Raw genomic sequence first — 16,517 nt, 5'->3', positions numbered from 1 at the left:
CAAAGGGAAAAAGTTGACAGCCCATAAAGATTTTTATTAGTAGTACTATATTTACTATTACATATATTATCATTATTTTTTTGGCGGGTCAGATGAGAAAGCCTGGCGGGCCGCACGAGGCCTGCGGGCCGTAGTTGGCCCACCCTTAAACTGGATGCTAAGCACTTCGAAAGCTCTGAACCCAAAACCGCCCCTGGTAGCAGTAAATACTATCCTGTATTTACTTGGATCGGATCGATACCGTAATTCCCATTATCACCCACCCCTACCAAAAACTATGGAAACAACATTTCCCCCTTTCGTGCAGCCGCGCCCCTTCTCTCTCCCATAGCATGTGATTGGTCGACTCCGTCCCTTTCCTCTCCCTCCCTCTTTCATCCTGACAGACTCCCCTCGTCCCCATCCTCGCCCCATCCTTGTCCCCATCCTCGTCCTGATCATCTAAAGTGAGCTGACTGATAGCAGACGAGCGTCCCCCAAATCCCAGCAGGCTACCGCTGCCGCTGCCATCGTCTGCACCGCTGCAAAGTTGCTTGTTTCTCGCTCCCGTGGAAATGCGCAAGGGAGCTCCATCCTTTCAGCTTCCAAAACCCTCCTAAATCGGCGTCAAATCCGACTTTTGGGACCTGAGACCCAAGAACAAAGCATCCTCTATGAGCTCTATTCTCCGCCCCCCCATCTTCTTCTTCATCCTCCGTCTCCTCCTCCTCCCGGCTTGTGAGTCACCTTTCCCGGCTGTCTTGGGGGGTCTGCCGCCGCGGGGGGCAGCCGACGACCGCCGAACAAGACGCCGCGCGCCGTACTCCGCGTGAAGAATGCCCAGCAGCCGCGCTTGGCCAAGCCGGCCGACGCGGGCCCGCCGGCGGGTGGAGGGAGCACTGGGGGCGGCGGGGGCCTCTACATGGAGCGCTCGCAGAGCAGAATCAGTCTGTCGGCTTCCTTCGAGGCGCTCGCCGTTTACTTCCCGTGCATGAACTCCTTCGATGAGGACGACGGAGGTAAGTGCATGCATGTCTGTGTCAGACCACGAGACAAACGGTCATTTTCAGATATCTGCTGTTGGGTGCGTTACTGAAAAATAGTAAATATGCAGAATAGCTTATTTTAAAAGTAAGTTCGAGTAGTCTGGTTACAAATTACTGTCAGTACACTTCAGTTTAAAAGTTTTGGGCTCATCCAGGGATTTTTTTTTTGTTTTCCAAGAAAATGTTACACGTTTTTTAATCAAATCTGTGTTATTTTGCCCATATGAATATCTTGATTTTGTTGGCATGTCTCCAATATGGCTTTTTATTTGAATTTCTGCCTTGAAGGCCAGCATCTAATGGTTGTCACATGATCATCGATGTAGATGTTGACACTTTTGTGGATACTATTTAACCAAGTTGCTAGTTGATGACCTGTGAAACCTAATCTATTCTACTTGTCCTCTTGCTTATTGTTATGCAGAATGCATGTTAAAAACAAAACGTAACAACATGTGCTTATTCAAAACTTAAAGTGGAATTTCTTTTACACAACAATGTAAATCTAACCCTATTGTTGGAGCGCTTTACTTAGGAACAGAGACTTAGTCTTGCATCAAGATATCTCATCTCATCTCATCTCATTAGCCGTACCGCTTATCCTCATTAGGGTCGCGGGGGGGTTGGAGCCCATCCCAGCCATCTCCGGGCAGTGGGAAGGGGACACCCTGAACTGGTTGCCAGCCAATCGCTCTAGACCAACAATACTAATCTCGATTTAAGATATTTTGTTGTTGAAATTTAAAGAAACATTAAAAAAAAATATGTTTTTTAGGCGTTTTTGAGGGAATAAAAGTGGTAGTCTAACAGAGGGGGACCTTTTTAACCCCCAAAAGCCATAACAGCATAATATTTTTAACTCATCATTATTTTTATTTTTTTTGAGCGTTACACCATATATTTTAAGACAAATTGCAGCATAACCACCAAATCCACTGTCCAGACAAAGTCTACATTTTCAGCACATTTTATTTCACTTGTGTGACGTTGGATGATTTGATACGGTTTAGGAAATTACAATAATGCCAGAGCCCGTGTCCCATATCAACAAATATACCACTTTAAACTGGCCTCCTTCCCGCAATTACCCAAGATCACTGAGGTTAATTTTTACCTTCATTTATTTTCAAAAATAATGGTTTTAAAACAAGGCGCAAGCAGGGGTCTTCTGTAAAAATGTCACAAAATACTGCAAACAAGGATACGGACATATTTACCACCTGTTCTTATGGCGCTGTGCAAACAAAAGTGCGCTGTGTACATAGCTCTGCCCACTCCTACCGCTCACTTAATCAAATGGCTGTGTGTGCTCGGCTAGTGTTTCTTCGTGTTTACAGTTTTTCTGTGTTTTTTTTCATTTTTATCATTTAGTCTATCTGCAGCAACCTTAAATCGTTTAATTGGCTTCTATATAAAGGATTCCTTGGCGACAGTTAAAATGGGGTCTGTTGGTCTGAAAACCTCGACTGTAAACTGTAGTGGACAGTACCGAACTAAAATTTTTTATGTATAGTCAGGTTCTTGTGAACTACAGTAGACTTCGCTCGCACTAACTTTGAAGAACATGTAGAAATTTTGCATGGAATCAATTTTGGCACCGAGCCATATGTACTCAGGAAAAGAGCCATACATGGCTCGCGAGCCATAGGTTACCGACCCCTGGTTAGAAAAGAGGATCAACTGAAGATTGATTTTTCTGTTGGGGTGGCTAAATGTATGCATCCTTCTACTTATGTATTATATTCCTTTTACTATATGATTGTTTTATTTTCAACACAAGGATACTGCTGGACGTGTGAATTTCCCTACGGGGATGAATAAAGTATCTATCTATCTATCTATCTATCTATCTATCTATCTATCTATCTATCTATCTATCTATCTATCTATCTATCTATCTATCTATCTATCTATCTATCTATCTATCTATCTATCTATCTATCTATCTATCTATCTATCTATCTATCTATCTATCTATCTATCTATCTATCTATCTATCTATCTATCTGTCTGTCTGTCTGTCTGTCTGTCTGTCTGTCTGTCTGTCTGTCTGTCTGTCTGTCTATTTCTCTCTCTCTCTCTCTCTCTTTCCCTCTCTCTCTCTCTCTCTCTCTCTATCTATCTATCTATCTACTTTTAAGTAATTAGTGCACATTTCCTGTAAATCTTATGAACTTCATTTCACTTCTCAACTATACTGTATAAGTCTACTATATGATATATGTCGATGAAATTACAACCAATGATTTATAGAGTAGGGCAGCACGGCGGCGCAGTGATTAGCTTGTGTGCCGCACAGTTCTGGGGTAATGAGATCAAACCTTCCTGTGTGGAGTTTGCATGTTCTCCCCGTGCTTGCGTGGGTTTTCCTCTAGGCACTCCTCCCACATTCCAAAAACATGCTTGTCAGGTTAATTGGCTGGTCCAAATTTTTCTTAGGTGTGAATGAGCGAGTGAGTTGTCTGTCTCCGTGTGCCTTGTGACTGGCTGGTGACAAGTTCAGGGTGTCCCCTGCCCACTGCCCGAAGACGGCTGAGATGGGCTCCAGCACCCCCGCGACCCTACTGAGGTTAAGCAGTGCAGGTAATGGATGGATGGATGGATGGATTTATAGAGTAAAATATTAAAAATGATTAGGGGTTTTTCATACGACTGTACCTCATGGAATTGCATATGAACTGGAAAGTCTAAAATAGAACACAAACACAAATTCAAGTACAATTGATGACTTCAGTACCTGAATCTTAAAAACTGTTTTTCTGCATTTTTGTAAATGTCTCCCTGAATTTGGGATTTTCACTGTTACATTTGACATCTATTAGAGAAAATGGCCGAAGCGTGTTCAGACTTCTTTATAGTCAGGGTTGGGTAGGGTTACTTTAACTGGATTACTTTCAATTACTTTTGGATTACTCCAATACCAAATATGCTAAAAAAAAGACAAAAGAAACTAAATAAGAATAAAATTATGACTCACAACACGTGGTAAGCTTTCTCCCCGGGCTTTGATCTCTTTGATCACCGGCAAAACTAACATAAAATGCGACAGAAACAAAATTAAAATAAATCCAAACAGCTTGCCAACATCATTTTTGCCGTTCCATGTATTCCAAGCCTGCACAAAATTTAGTAATGTCATTCATATTTATTTTCTTTTGTCTTTTATTAGCATATTTGGTATTGGAGTAATCCAAAAGTAATTGAAAGTAATCCAGTTAAAGTAACCCTACCCAACCCTGTTTATAGTTCTCATTCACTGGTGATAAAACGTGTAATTAGTGACGAATGTTTTACCTGAAAGAAACATCCCGCACAATGTCCCGTTGAGTGTGTCAATTGCTTTAAAATAGTGCATCCATGACTTTTATTTTATATAGAATTTTGGGCTCACCCTTTTTGATGAGGATGTCTGGTTTCAACGTGTTCCCTTAAATGTTCTCTGGTTGAATAATGGGATCTGTCAAATACAGTGCAGTCAGCAATCGCTCTAACTCCTCTGGGGTATTTCTTTTTAGCACGAACAGTGACGTATGGTAAAGTTCGTGTCTGGTTAGGCACGGTAAGATTTATAAATAAATGAACCTAAATATTCATCATTTGATTGACAGAGCATTAAAGTCATAAAATAAGTGTAGCATAGAAAAATATGTTTTATTGTCTTACCATAGCTTTTACATTGAGTCTTTTTTGAATAAATGCATCAATAGATTTGTAAAAGGTCTATGCAACGGGAGCAAATATCGTATGGTGTGTCTTGCTGTTAGCCTGCTAATACTATCACTACTTCTCAGTGGTGGGCTGTGAGGGCCTGCAAGGCCTTCTCTGCTGGCATTAACAAAATCTAAATCATGTGATGTTAATTATATTTTGTCAAAAAAAAAAAATTTAATCATTCAATATGGTCTGCCAGCTTTCTTTTCATTGCTTTCCGCCTGGTTGTACTGCTTCCAGATGTGCGCTTTCATATTTAAGCATTTAACCAATTACATTTTAGCCACGAGTTGTTATAAGGCTCAAAAATCTACCCTCAGGCCAACAGAAGAGGATCTGCATGCCCCCATGAGACCAAACACGTGAGAATGAAACTGTTGGTTTAGCCAATCAGATTCAGAGTTGGTTCTAATGTGGATTCTGATAGACCTAGAGAAACGTTACCGCTTTCACAAACATAGTGGGCGGCAATTAATCAAAACGATCATGCCAACAGTCGTCAGACAAGGAAATACACTCTTGTGTTGATTTAACAGCTTTCAAGGACAGGCTTTCAAGGCTAATACCCCCAGACCCCCACTTAGCCTGTCTCGCGCAGTCGAGCCGGCAAGCAGACTGCGCTACAGCGATAGTGATGTGGCAAGGGAGGTGTCGTTGGACACAGAACCGAGCGTGCGTTGGCCCATATTACATCTACTCCACCCCAGTCCTCACAGATAAAACAGGAAAATTCACTTCCAAGATATGGTTACTACTGAAGGTTGATTCATGAACAACACACCACTTATTCAGACTGGAGTGAAGGCATGGGTGTAAATTCCACAGTACGCCACTCCTAATTCTATTGTTTGGGGCTGAAGTTGACACCAAATCAGAATCCTTGGTCTCACTATTGCCCTCTGCCAGTAGGAAAGAGAATTGTGTGCCTCATTCAGTATGTACTGAGACTCAGCACAGTAGTACGGTACACACTGCTCTTTTTGAATAAAAGCATCAATAGACAGGTAATATGCCATTGCTTTTCTTACTGTTAATGTGAGGTTCCAGAACGCCAAAGCCTGACAGAGGATTCACCAGCCCAAAAAAATAAATAAGAAAATATGAAAAACCATATATAAGTCGCACCAGAGTATAAGGCCCACTGGAGAATAATTTGCGTTTTTGGGGGAAATTTATTTCATAAAACCCAACACCAAAAACGTACATGTCATCTTGAGAGTCAATTTAAAGTAAAAGAGAACAACAGGCTCAATAAGTACATACGGTATACAATCGTTACATGATTGACATGCATGTTATTTCAGGAACGAAGTAACATATTAGAATATATTGAGATATCTCTAGCATAATTAACACTCTTACCAAACTATAATTTTCACTCCAAATCACTAAATCGAATGAAATTTTTATCTTCTGTGTCACTTTTACAATAAACTGTCAAAAAACGGAACTGGATCAGGACCCAAATGTGTGACGTTTCTCACGCAAGCTTTTATTATACGGGAAATGGGAAGTCATGCACGTTAGGCAGCGGTCTGGCGTGGAAAGACAGGAAGCCGACGAGATCGATTCCAATTGCCCGAGCAGATATCGGACAGATGGGGTCGATACCAGCCGGGATGGGACAGACAGGATTGATAATGAAGCAGGATATAGAAATAAAACAGGACAAATTAGACGGAACAAAAACTGGAGACAGTAATAAACTGGACAAAAATAGACGGGAACGAAACTGGAAACCGATATGAAACAGGACAAAATAAACAGGAACAATACCGGACAGGAAATACCAACAGGAAAACAGGACCGATTCAGAACCCACGTCTTGCGGGGCAGAGGTTCGTTGACGGGCTGACAAAGCTTAAATAGACAGAAAGCCAATCTGTCAACGAGCCGCAGCTGGCGGCACATGGGCGGGGCCAATTGGGCGCCATGGCAACCGTGACATAAACATTCCGCTGCTTCAGACTTCCGCTTCTATGTCGCTTACATCAGACTCATTTTCACTTCCGTTTTCTGCTTTTCGGCTGCATATTTCACTACTTGCATCTTGTAATGTGCAGAATATGATTTTCTTTTCGGTGGCATTTTTGTTCAATTTTTTTTAAATATAAATTGCCGTTGTCATGAGGTAGCACGGCGGCGCAGTGGTTAGCGCGTGTGCGGCACAGTTCTAAGGTCTTGGGAACCTCCTGTGTGGGTTCAAATCCAGCTACTGGACTTCCTGTGCGGAGTTCTCCCCGTGCTTGCGTGGGTTTCCTCCGGGCACTCCGGTTTCCTCCCACATTCCAAAGACATGCATTTCAGGTGGATTGCCCAGTCCAAATTGTCACTAGGTGTGAATGAGCGAGCAAGTTGTCTGTCCCTGTGTACCCTGCGATTGGCTGGCAACCAGTTCAGGGTGTCCCATGCCCACTGCCCGATTTTTGCTGGGATGGGCTCCAGCACCCCCGCACCCCTACTGAGGATAAGGGGTGCAGCTAATGAGATGAGATGAGATGAGACCGTTGTCATGCTGAAAAATGTCCACTCGGTGGAAATGTCATCCCTAGCAGGAAGGTGCATGCAGCACTAGCGCAAACGTCAACGAAAACACTTTGTATCTTATTTTTGGAGGAATGTAATAAAAAAGTAAAGCACAGAGCTTTTGCACCTTGTATAGAAATGCCTTTTGAGCGAATTGAAAGTATTTACTTTGTCTAAACAACGCATTATCTTCTGAATATTCGTGTCCCGATTGGTAAGAAAAGGTAGTGTCATATCGCCAAAGGAAATATTTTAAACTTGGTCAAAAGTAATTTCTATACAAGGTGCAAATTTTCTGCGCTTGAGTGTTCGATTACATTTCCCCCAAAAACGAGATTCAAAGCAGTGTCTGAAATAACATCTGCCCAGACGCCCGGGGCGTGCATCTTTTACGCCGGGCGTACAACTTACACAAGAAAGAAAAAAAATCTTTCGTTTTTATTCTTTTTTTTTCTAAATCAAACGTTTGCTTTATTCCAATTTCGAAATCACCATTCGGTTTGGAAATTTCGGAATTTCGGTTCGTTTGGCAATTTGCATACTCGGCAGCCAATCAGAAGACTGCAACGAATAATCCTGAGCGTCATAAGGTCGCGCATTTGCACATCATTTTCCAAAGTAGATGCACAAAGAACACAAGAAAAATGGATAAGTGGTTAGGAATCAAGCTAAAACCTCAGTCCCAGAAGAAAGATTCGAAAGAAGCTGACAACGCTACAAAACGTAAACGTACATTAAGAGCATCGTGGAAAGAGGAGTTCACGTGGCTTGCAGCAGACGACGCAACGCAAACATTGCATGAATGAAGATGAGTAAATACAGGTACATACTGATGGCAGATGGAACACAGCGATGTCATATACATGCAATGGATGTTATAAGTACGTTTATAATAAACTTAATTTTAAAGTGTTGTTCTTGTCACGGTTGCCACGGCGCCCAATTGGCCCCGCCCATGGACACCGGCCGAAACACGTTGACAGATTGCTCACTGGGAGTACTTAAACGTGGTCATTTGAGCCATTAGCTGTCAGAGCGTTTGCAAGACTCCTGTTAAACTCTGTGTGAAATGCCTAATTCTGTGAATTTGCCTGTGTTTGATTCTGTTTTATTTCTGGCCTGATCTGTTTGATTTTGACAACTCTTTTGTTCGGAATTCAATCCACTTCCGCAAACATCGATTCCCGGATCGAATGTGCGTGCATTCCTCCTCTCCCTAATAAACTGTGAGCACGTAACGCGATTGAGTTCCCCATTCCTGTTTCCTGTCCTGGTTCGTGACAGTTCTGTAATATATTCTGATTATCAATCCTTAATACTTTACAACAATGTTGTTTTTTTGCAAATAGTCATCCTTTTGTGTTTCAAGTTGCGAAAAATTTGTCCGGCAACTTTATGGCTGGGCAGGCAAGTTTTCAGAGTTGTCTGCCCTGGTGTCCGCTAACTTTTTTTCATGAGTTTCAGACACTGTTCAAAGTAATTCTACTGGACTGTCTCAGAAAATTAGAATATTGTGATAAAGTTCTTTATTTTCTGTAATGCAATTAAAAAAACAAAAATGTCATACATTCTGGATTCATTACACATCAACTGAACTATTTCAAGCCTTTTATTATTTGAATATTGCTGATTTTGGCTTACAGCTGAAAAAAACTCAAAAATCCTATCTCAAAATATTAGAATACTTCCTCAGACCAAGTAAAAAAATAATTTTATAACAGCAAAACTAAATCAAACATTTGAAAATGTCCATTGATGCACTCAGTACTTGGTTGGGAATCCTTTTGCACGGATTACTGCATCAATCCGGCGTGGCATGGAGGCAATCAGCCTGTGGCATTGCTGAGGTGTTATTGATGCCCAGGATGCTTCGATAGCGGCCTTCAGCTCATTTGCATTTGTAGGTCTGGTGTCTTTCATCTTCTTCTTAACTATACCCCACAAATTCTCAATGGGGTTCAGGTCAGGGGAATTAGCAGGCCAATCAAGGACAGTGATGCCATGGTCAGTGCACCAGTTACTGGTGGTTTTGGCACTGTGGGCAGGTGCCAGATCATGCTGGAAAATGAAATCCTCATCTCCATAGAGCTTTTCAGCAGATGGAAGCATGTAGTGCTCTAAAATCTCTTGGTACACAGTTGCATTTACTCTGGACTTGATGAAACACAGTGGACCAACACCAGCAGCTGACATGGCTCCCCAAACCATTGCTGATTGTGGGAACTTCACACTGGATTTCAAGCAACTTGGATTTTGCTCCTCTCCAGCCTTTCTCCAGACTCTGGCGCCTTGACTTCCAAATGAAATGCAAAACTTGCTTTCGTCTGAAAAGAGGACTTTGGACCACCCTGCAACTGTCCAGTGCTTCTTCTCCATAGCCCAAGTCAGACGCTTCTTCCGTTGTCTTGAGTTCAGAAGTGGCTTGACCATGGGAATACGGCTATCGTAGCCCATTTCCCGGACACGTCTGTGAACTGTGGCTTTTGATTCCTGGACTCCAGCTTCAGCCCACTGTCTTTGAAGCTCCCCCAAATTCTGGAAGCGGCTCTTCTTCACAATTTTGTTAAGGCTGCGGTCATCTCTCTTGGTTGTGCAGCGTTTCCGGCCACATTTTTCCCTTCCAACAGACTTTTTGTGGATATGCTTTGAAACTGCACTCTGTGAACAGCCTGCTCTTTGAGAAATTTCTTTTTGTGTCTTACCCTCCTGATGGAGGGTATCAATGATGGTCCTCTGGACAGCAGTCTTCCCCATACTTGTGATTTAGTTTACTGAACCAAGCTGAGTGTTTTTAAGGCTCAGGAAACCTCGCAAGGTGTTTCGAGTTAATTAGATGATTCAGGTGATTAGTTGAATAGCCTACTTGTATACTTTTTCATGATATTCTAATATTTTGAGATAGGATTTTTGAGTTTTCTTAAGCTGTAAGCCAAATTCAGCAATATTAAAATAATAAAAGGCTTGAAATAGTTCAGTTGATGTGTAATGAATCCAGAATGTATGACATTTTTGTTTTTTTAATTGCATTGCAGAAAATAAAGAACTTTATCACAATATTCTAATTTTCTGAGACAGTCCAGTAGTGACGTTTATGAATGATGCATGCTATGTTAGCTATTTTACTCTGGGGGACGTTTTTCGACACGATGCGGCAAAGTTTAAACTATCAACAGAGGCCTAGAGTGCCCTCTTGTGGTGTAGTGTGAAGATAACATGTGACATCATATACTCGGTAATAATGTATTAATAATTTCACAAAACAAACCGCAACTTTTAGTTCGCTCCTTTGCTTTAAAAGTAACTGTACTTCTGTTTTGATTTGCAACAGTCTTGCAATGGGGCATTGTCATTGCCCATGGAGGAAAGGTGAATTGTTGAGATTTTTGTCACAGGAAACTCAACTCTCCTCAATTCAACTCAACTGAACAAATGAGCTGGCCCCGATGTGCTGTTTGTTTACAGTGATGAGTAGATTCAGCCAGCCGCCATCATGTTTCTCTTTGGGAGCTCAAACAGCCCAACTCAAGTGCTCTATTATCCCTACTCTTGCTTCCAACTCCCTGTGGAGCAAACCTCCTTTCTTTGTACACCATTTTTTACTTTTGACTATTTTGGGTCAATCCCCTCACCTCCCCACATCCTCTTCCCTATGTTCTCTCAACATCCCTTCTCCTCTGCTAATCATTGTAATCGGCTTCATGTTCAATGTCAGACCTCCAAGCAGCACTGTTGCATGTATTCATCTCATAAAAATAAAAATACAGTGGTTGTTAGGGTCTGACACAGGGTCGAGTTAGGACCTGGTCAGGTTTGATTTTGTTTGAACAAGCCATTTTCTTGGTGCCTCCTTGGTTTTGTTATTAAATGCAATCCCTTGTTTTGAGCACCCCTGTTTCTAGCTTCTGCCTCCCCCACATGGGTCCATCACCTCAAACCCAACAGGGTTACCTTTTATACAAGCACCTCTTCACACTAAATTTTGATATAAGTTTTTTGGGGAACAGGAATCTTCCTCTAAGTATGAAAGTAAGCTACAAGCAATCAGAGGCTACCACTAGAAACCGAATTCCTCCACAGTGCATACCTGCCACTCCACAGTGGGGAGCCCTTGTTTATACCATAGTCTTGTTATTACTTTTTTGCTTGCTGTACCAGGTTCTTATTTTTTTTTTCTTCAATATGATAGGTTGCCGAAATAAAGCACCTTGAATATTTTGGGTATCCCATATTCCATAATTTTCTTCAAGGCATACCATAATTTCTGCCAGTAATCTTGTATTCTTTGACAAAGCCAGAATACAGTATATGCATGTGGTCAACGTTTAGCTCTCCACATGCTTTCCAGCGTGATGGCTGAACCCCCGAAAATCCTTCTATAAAACTCGGTATAATCAAGAATCTGACTACATTCTTCCAATTGAATTCCCTCCAAATCCTGAAGCTAGTGGATGTGCGCTGCGTTTTTACAAATATTTCACAACTTGTATTCTGTTATCTTTAAATCTAATTTTTCCGTTTTCCCTCAATATAAAGTGATGAATGCCCACTACATGCCATCAAACATTCATACATATACATTGCCTTCCTTATAATGTACACGTTCCAATTGCTTGCTTCCTGCGTCCTGCGAGCACCGGATCACAGGCGTTGCCTTTCTCCTATATCTGTCACGAGGATTACCAGAACAGAGCAGGGGACCCCAGAGCGTTCGTACAATTCAGGACTGAAGAGAAGATCGTAGCGTGGGACGAAAGCAGGTCGAATCAGAGGCAGGTCGGATCGGAGGCAGGCAAAATCAGGTAAACAAGAAGGCAGAGGTAATCGGGAGAGTCTTACGGGGTACAGAATTACAGGATTAATCCTCCGACCCCCATGTCTCGGTGTAGAATGCTTAAATAGGGAACATAACCCAATCAGAAGGCACATTCCAGCGCGCCAGATGATTGCCCCAGGTGGCTCCACTTGGGTAATCATGACAGAACCCCCCCCTCAAGGGACGGCTCCAGAAGTCCCTCAGAAAAAATAAAAATAAAAATTAAATTTAACCCAAGACACGTCACAGGGAAACACAGGCAGATCAGGACAGGCAGAATCAGACAGGACAGGCAGAATCAGAAGAGTCCAGACTCAGGGGGGTCAGATTCAGAAGAGTCCAGACTCAGGGGGGGTCAGATTCAGAAGAGTCCAGACTCAGGGGGGGTCAGATTCAGAAGAGTCCAGACTCAGGGGGGGTCAGATTCAGAAGAGTCCAGACTCAGGGGGGGTCAGATTCAGAAGAGTCCAGACTCAGGGGGGGTCAGATTCAGAAGAGTCCAGACTCAGGGGGGGTCAGATTCAGAAGAGTCGGACTCCGGGGAGCGGAAAGGGAACAGACAAGACAGGAGAGGAAAGACGGGACAAAATCAGTACAGGCAGACTCAGGGCAGGCATGGGAGTCGAGCAGGCAGACTCAGGGCAGGCATGGGAGTCGAGCAGGCAGGCATGGGAGTCGAGCAGGCAGCCATGGAAGTCGAACAGGCAGGCATGGGAGTCGAACAGGCAGGCATGGGAGTCGAACAGGCAGGCTCGGGAGTCGAACAGGCAGGCTTGGGAGTCGAACAGGCAGGCTTGGGAGTCGAACAGGCAGGCTTGGGAGTCGAACAGGCAGGCATGGGAGTCGAACAGGCAGGCATGGGAGTCGAACAGGCAGGCATGGGAGTCATTGCGCAGTCATACGGCCGGAGGTGCCTCAGCCAATTTCGCCATGTCGGAAAGGACTTGCCGAACTGCGCATTCTGAAGGGGAATTGCGCTGCTGATTCAGGCTTTGATAGTGGTCAGGGGGCAAATGTACGAACGCGGGGTCCATTCTGGTCGGAGGATTCTGTCACGAGGATTACCAGAACAGAGCAGGGGACCCCAGAGCGTTCGTACAATTCAGGACTGAAGAGAAGATCGTAGCGTGGGACGAAAGCAGGTCGAATCAGAGGCAGGTCGGATCGGAGGCAGGCAAAATCAGGTAAACAAGAAGGCAGAGGTAATCGGGAGAGTCTTACGGGGTACAGAATTACAGGATTAATCCTCCGACCCCCATGTCTCGGTGTAGAATGCTTAAATAGGGAACATAACCCAATCAGAAGGCACATTCCAGCGCGCCAGATGATTGCCCCAGGTGGCTCCACTTGGGTAATCATGACAGAACCCCCCCCTCAAGGGACGGCTCCAGAAGTCCCTCAGAAAAAATAAAAATAAAAATAAATTTAACCCAAGACACGTCACAGGGAAACACAGGCAGATCAGGACAGGCAGAATCAGACAGGACAGGCAGAATCAGAAGAGTCCAGACTCAGGGGGGTCAGATTCAGAAGAGTCCAGACTCAGGGGGGTCAGATTCAGAAGAGTCCAGACTCAGGGGGGGTCAGATTCAGAAGAGTCCAGACTCAGGGGGGGTCAGATTCAGAAGAGTCCAGACTCAGGGGGGTCAGATTCAGAAGAGTCCAGACTCAGGGGGGGTCAGATTCAGAAGAGTCCAGACTCAGGGGGGGTCAGATTCAGAAGAGTCCAGACTCAGGGGGGGTCAGATTCAGAAGAGTCCAGACTCAGGGGGGGTCAGATTCAGAAGAGTCCAGACTCAGGGGGGGTCAGATTCAGAAGAGTCCAGACTCAGGGGGGGTCAGATTCAGAAGAGTCGGACTCCGGGGAGCGGAAAGGGAACAGACAAGACAGGAGAGGAAAGACGGGACAAAATCAGTACAGGCAGACTCAGGGCAGGCATGGGAGTCGAGCAGGCAGACTCAGGGCAGGCATGGGAGTCGAGCAGGCAGACTCAGGGCAGGCATGGGAGTCGAGCAGGCAGGCATGGGAGTCGAGCAGGCAGGCATGGAAGTCGAACAGGCAGGCATGGGAGTCGAACAGGCAGGCATGGGAGTCGAACAGGCAGGCTCGGGAGTCGAACAGGCAGGCTTGGGAGTCGAACAGGCAGGCTTGGGAGTCGAACAGGCAGGCTTGGGAGTCGAACAGGCAGGCATGGGAGTCGAACAGGCAGGCATGGGAGTCGAACAGGCAGGCATGGGAGTCGAACAGGCAGGCATGGGAGTCATTGCGCAGTCATACGGCCGGAGGTGCCTCAGCCAATTTCGCCATGTCGGAAAGGACTTGCCGAACTGCGCATTCTGAAGGGGAATTGCGCTGCTGATTCAGGCTTTGATAGTGGTCAGGGGGCAAATGTACGAACGCGGGGTCCATTCTGGTCGGAGGATTCTGTCACGAGGATTACCAGAACAGAGCAGGGGACCCCAGAGTGTTCGTACAATTCAGGACTGAAGAGAAGATCGTAGCGTGGGACGAAAGCAGGTCGAATCAGAGGCAGGTCGGATCGGAGGCAGGCAAAATCAGGTAAACAAGAAGGCAGAGGTAATCGGGAGAGTCTTACGGGGTACAGAATTACAGGATTAATCCTCCGACCCCCATGTCTCGGTGTAGAATGCTTAAATAGGGAACATAACCCAATCAGAAGGCACATTCCAGCGCGCCAGATGATTGCCCCAGGTGGCTCCACTTGGGTAATCATGACAATATCTAAATAAAACTTGTGACTAACGTTACGCATCTGGGTTCTACTCCCGTTCTGGTTGTGAAACTTCACCCTGTCTCTCTTCGCCTGTCTCTCCCTTTTAAATATATTTTCTAATGAGGTCACAAAATACTGTTGAACGCCACTGCCCCCTAGTGTAATGGTCTAGTTGCCTTTTTTTCTTCCTTGCTGGAGCCTCGTGCCTGCCCCACTATTTGAGAGCCACTCATCTGGTTTTTGTATTTTCATCTGTTTTGTGTCAACTTTAACTCAAAAAATGATTTATGGCAGCATAAAAATATTTTTCAAGGTCAGAGAGTCAAACAATATTTTGAAACACTTTAATATCCTGTGGTGTGTGTGAGAGACTGCCTTGTGTGCAAACACATTTTGTATTTTATTGCTATTTTTTTGCTAAAAGGTTTTTTATTTTGTCCCATTACCTAAAATAACCTTTTTGTGTGTCTTTGTAGTGGACACGGAGGGGCGCAAGCTAAAGGGCGCTATCCAGAGGAGCACAGAGACGGGCCTGGCGGTGGAGATGCCGAGTCGTCCGCCACGGCAGGCGAGCCACGAGTCCATCGAGGACAGCATGAACAGTTACGGCTCTGAGGGCAAGTGAGTCCGCCGCCTGCCATTTAGTAAAGTGCAAGATCCCCTCAGTCTGCCTGCCTGGTAGCGAGGCTCGCCATTTGGTTACTGACTTAAGCGAAATTTGCCCACACTGGAAAACAAATTTGTTGAATTTATGATGATACTAATACATGTTTTCATTGATTAGTAAGAACACTGATGTTTGTTGCAACAGAAACCATGTTGACCAGTGGTGTCAAACTTGCAGTCCGCGTGACAATAGTTTGCCTTAATATGAAAAGTTTCACGTCAGCACGGACCATGAGTGTTTTATATGGATGCTATTTCCTTGCTAATTTGTCTGACAGGGCTCAATAATAGGAACAATTTAAACCCAAAAGCAGCCACAAAAAAAGGAGGAAAGCAAAATCAAGCTGGCAAAATGCGAGCTCGGAAGTGTGTTTTATACGCCATATTTGCAAGTCCCTGGACTGGCTGCTCCCATTGAAATCATGAGACAGACCAAAGCAGACTAGACAGTCAGTGAGAGAGAGACAGATTCAGACACAGAGGATGAGAAAAAGACATAAAGAAAGGGAGTGATGGAGAGATAGAGAGAGATTATCATCATCATATTCATCATATTCATTGTATTCATCATCATAATTATCATCAGAGTGTGAGTGTGTGTGAATGGGGAAGTGTGAAGCACATTGTAAAGCGGTTTGTGAGGTCTTCATTGACTTGAAAAGCGCTATTTAAATGCAGACCATTTGCATTTACATTTGTATCAGCATTGTCATCATATTCATGAGACTTGTCATATTTACGGGAAACATCATGATTATTTTCAATTTCATAATTGCCATCAAATTCATCATCATCATATTAATCATATTCGTTCTCATAATCATCATCGTCCCACCCACCGTTTTTATCAGCTTCATTACAATCGTATTCACCAATTCATTCATTATCTAATCATATTTTTCATCATAATACTCATCATAAACATCCTCTTATTTATTGTATTCATCATCACCGTTGTTATTATCGATCTCATCGTCATTATTCTATTATCAGATTCATTAGCATTGTATTCCTCATCAACATTATCATCATATCAATATA

At 43.8% G+C, this 16,517-nt stretch overlaps 1 protein-coding gene across 1 annotated transcript in view; it reads left to right on the top strand.

The window, feature by feature from the left end:
- The first annotated feature begins 428 nt into the window (after window positions 1-428).
- Window positions 429-16,517, top strand: part of rims4 (regulating synaptic membrane exocytosis 4) — a 40,944-nt gene continuing 24,855 nt past the window's right edge. Inside the window, exons 1-2 of the mRNA XM_088337580.1 lie at window positions 429-998; window positions 15,287-15,431. Of these exons, the coding sequence (XP_088193706.1) occupies window positions 902-998; window positions 15,287-15,431 (242 nt within the window). The 5' untranslated portion in view covers window positions 429-901. The remainder of the gene's footprint in view (window positions 999-15,286; window positions 15,432-16,517) is intronic.

This window comes from Urocampus carinirostris, chromosome 6 (genome assembly GCF_059441175.1).
Source record: "Urocampus carinirostris isolate Australia breed hairy pipefish chromosome 6, RoL_Ucar_1.0, whole genome shotgun sequence".
NCBI lineage: Eukaryota > Metazoa > Chordata > Actinopteri > Syngnathiformes > Syngnathidae > Urocampus > Urocampus carinirostris.
Note: the sequence above shows the minus strand (reverse complement) of the source record. Positions and strands in the feature narration are given on the sequence as shown.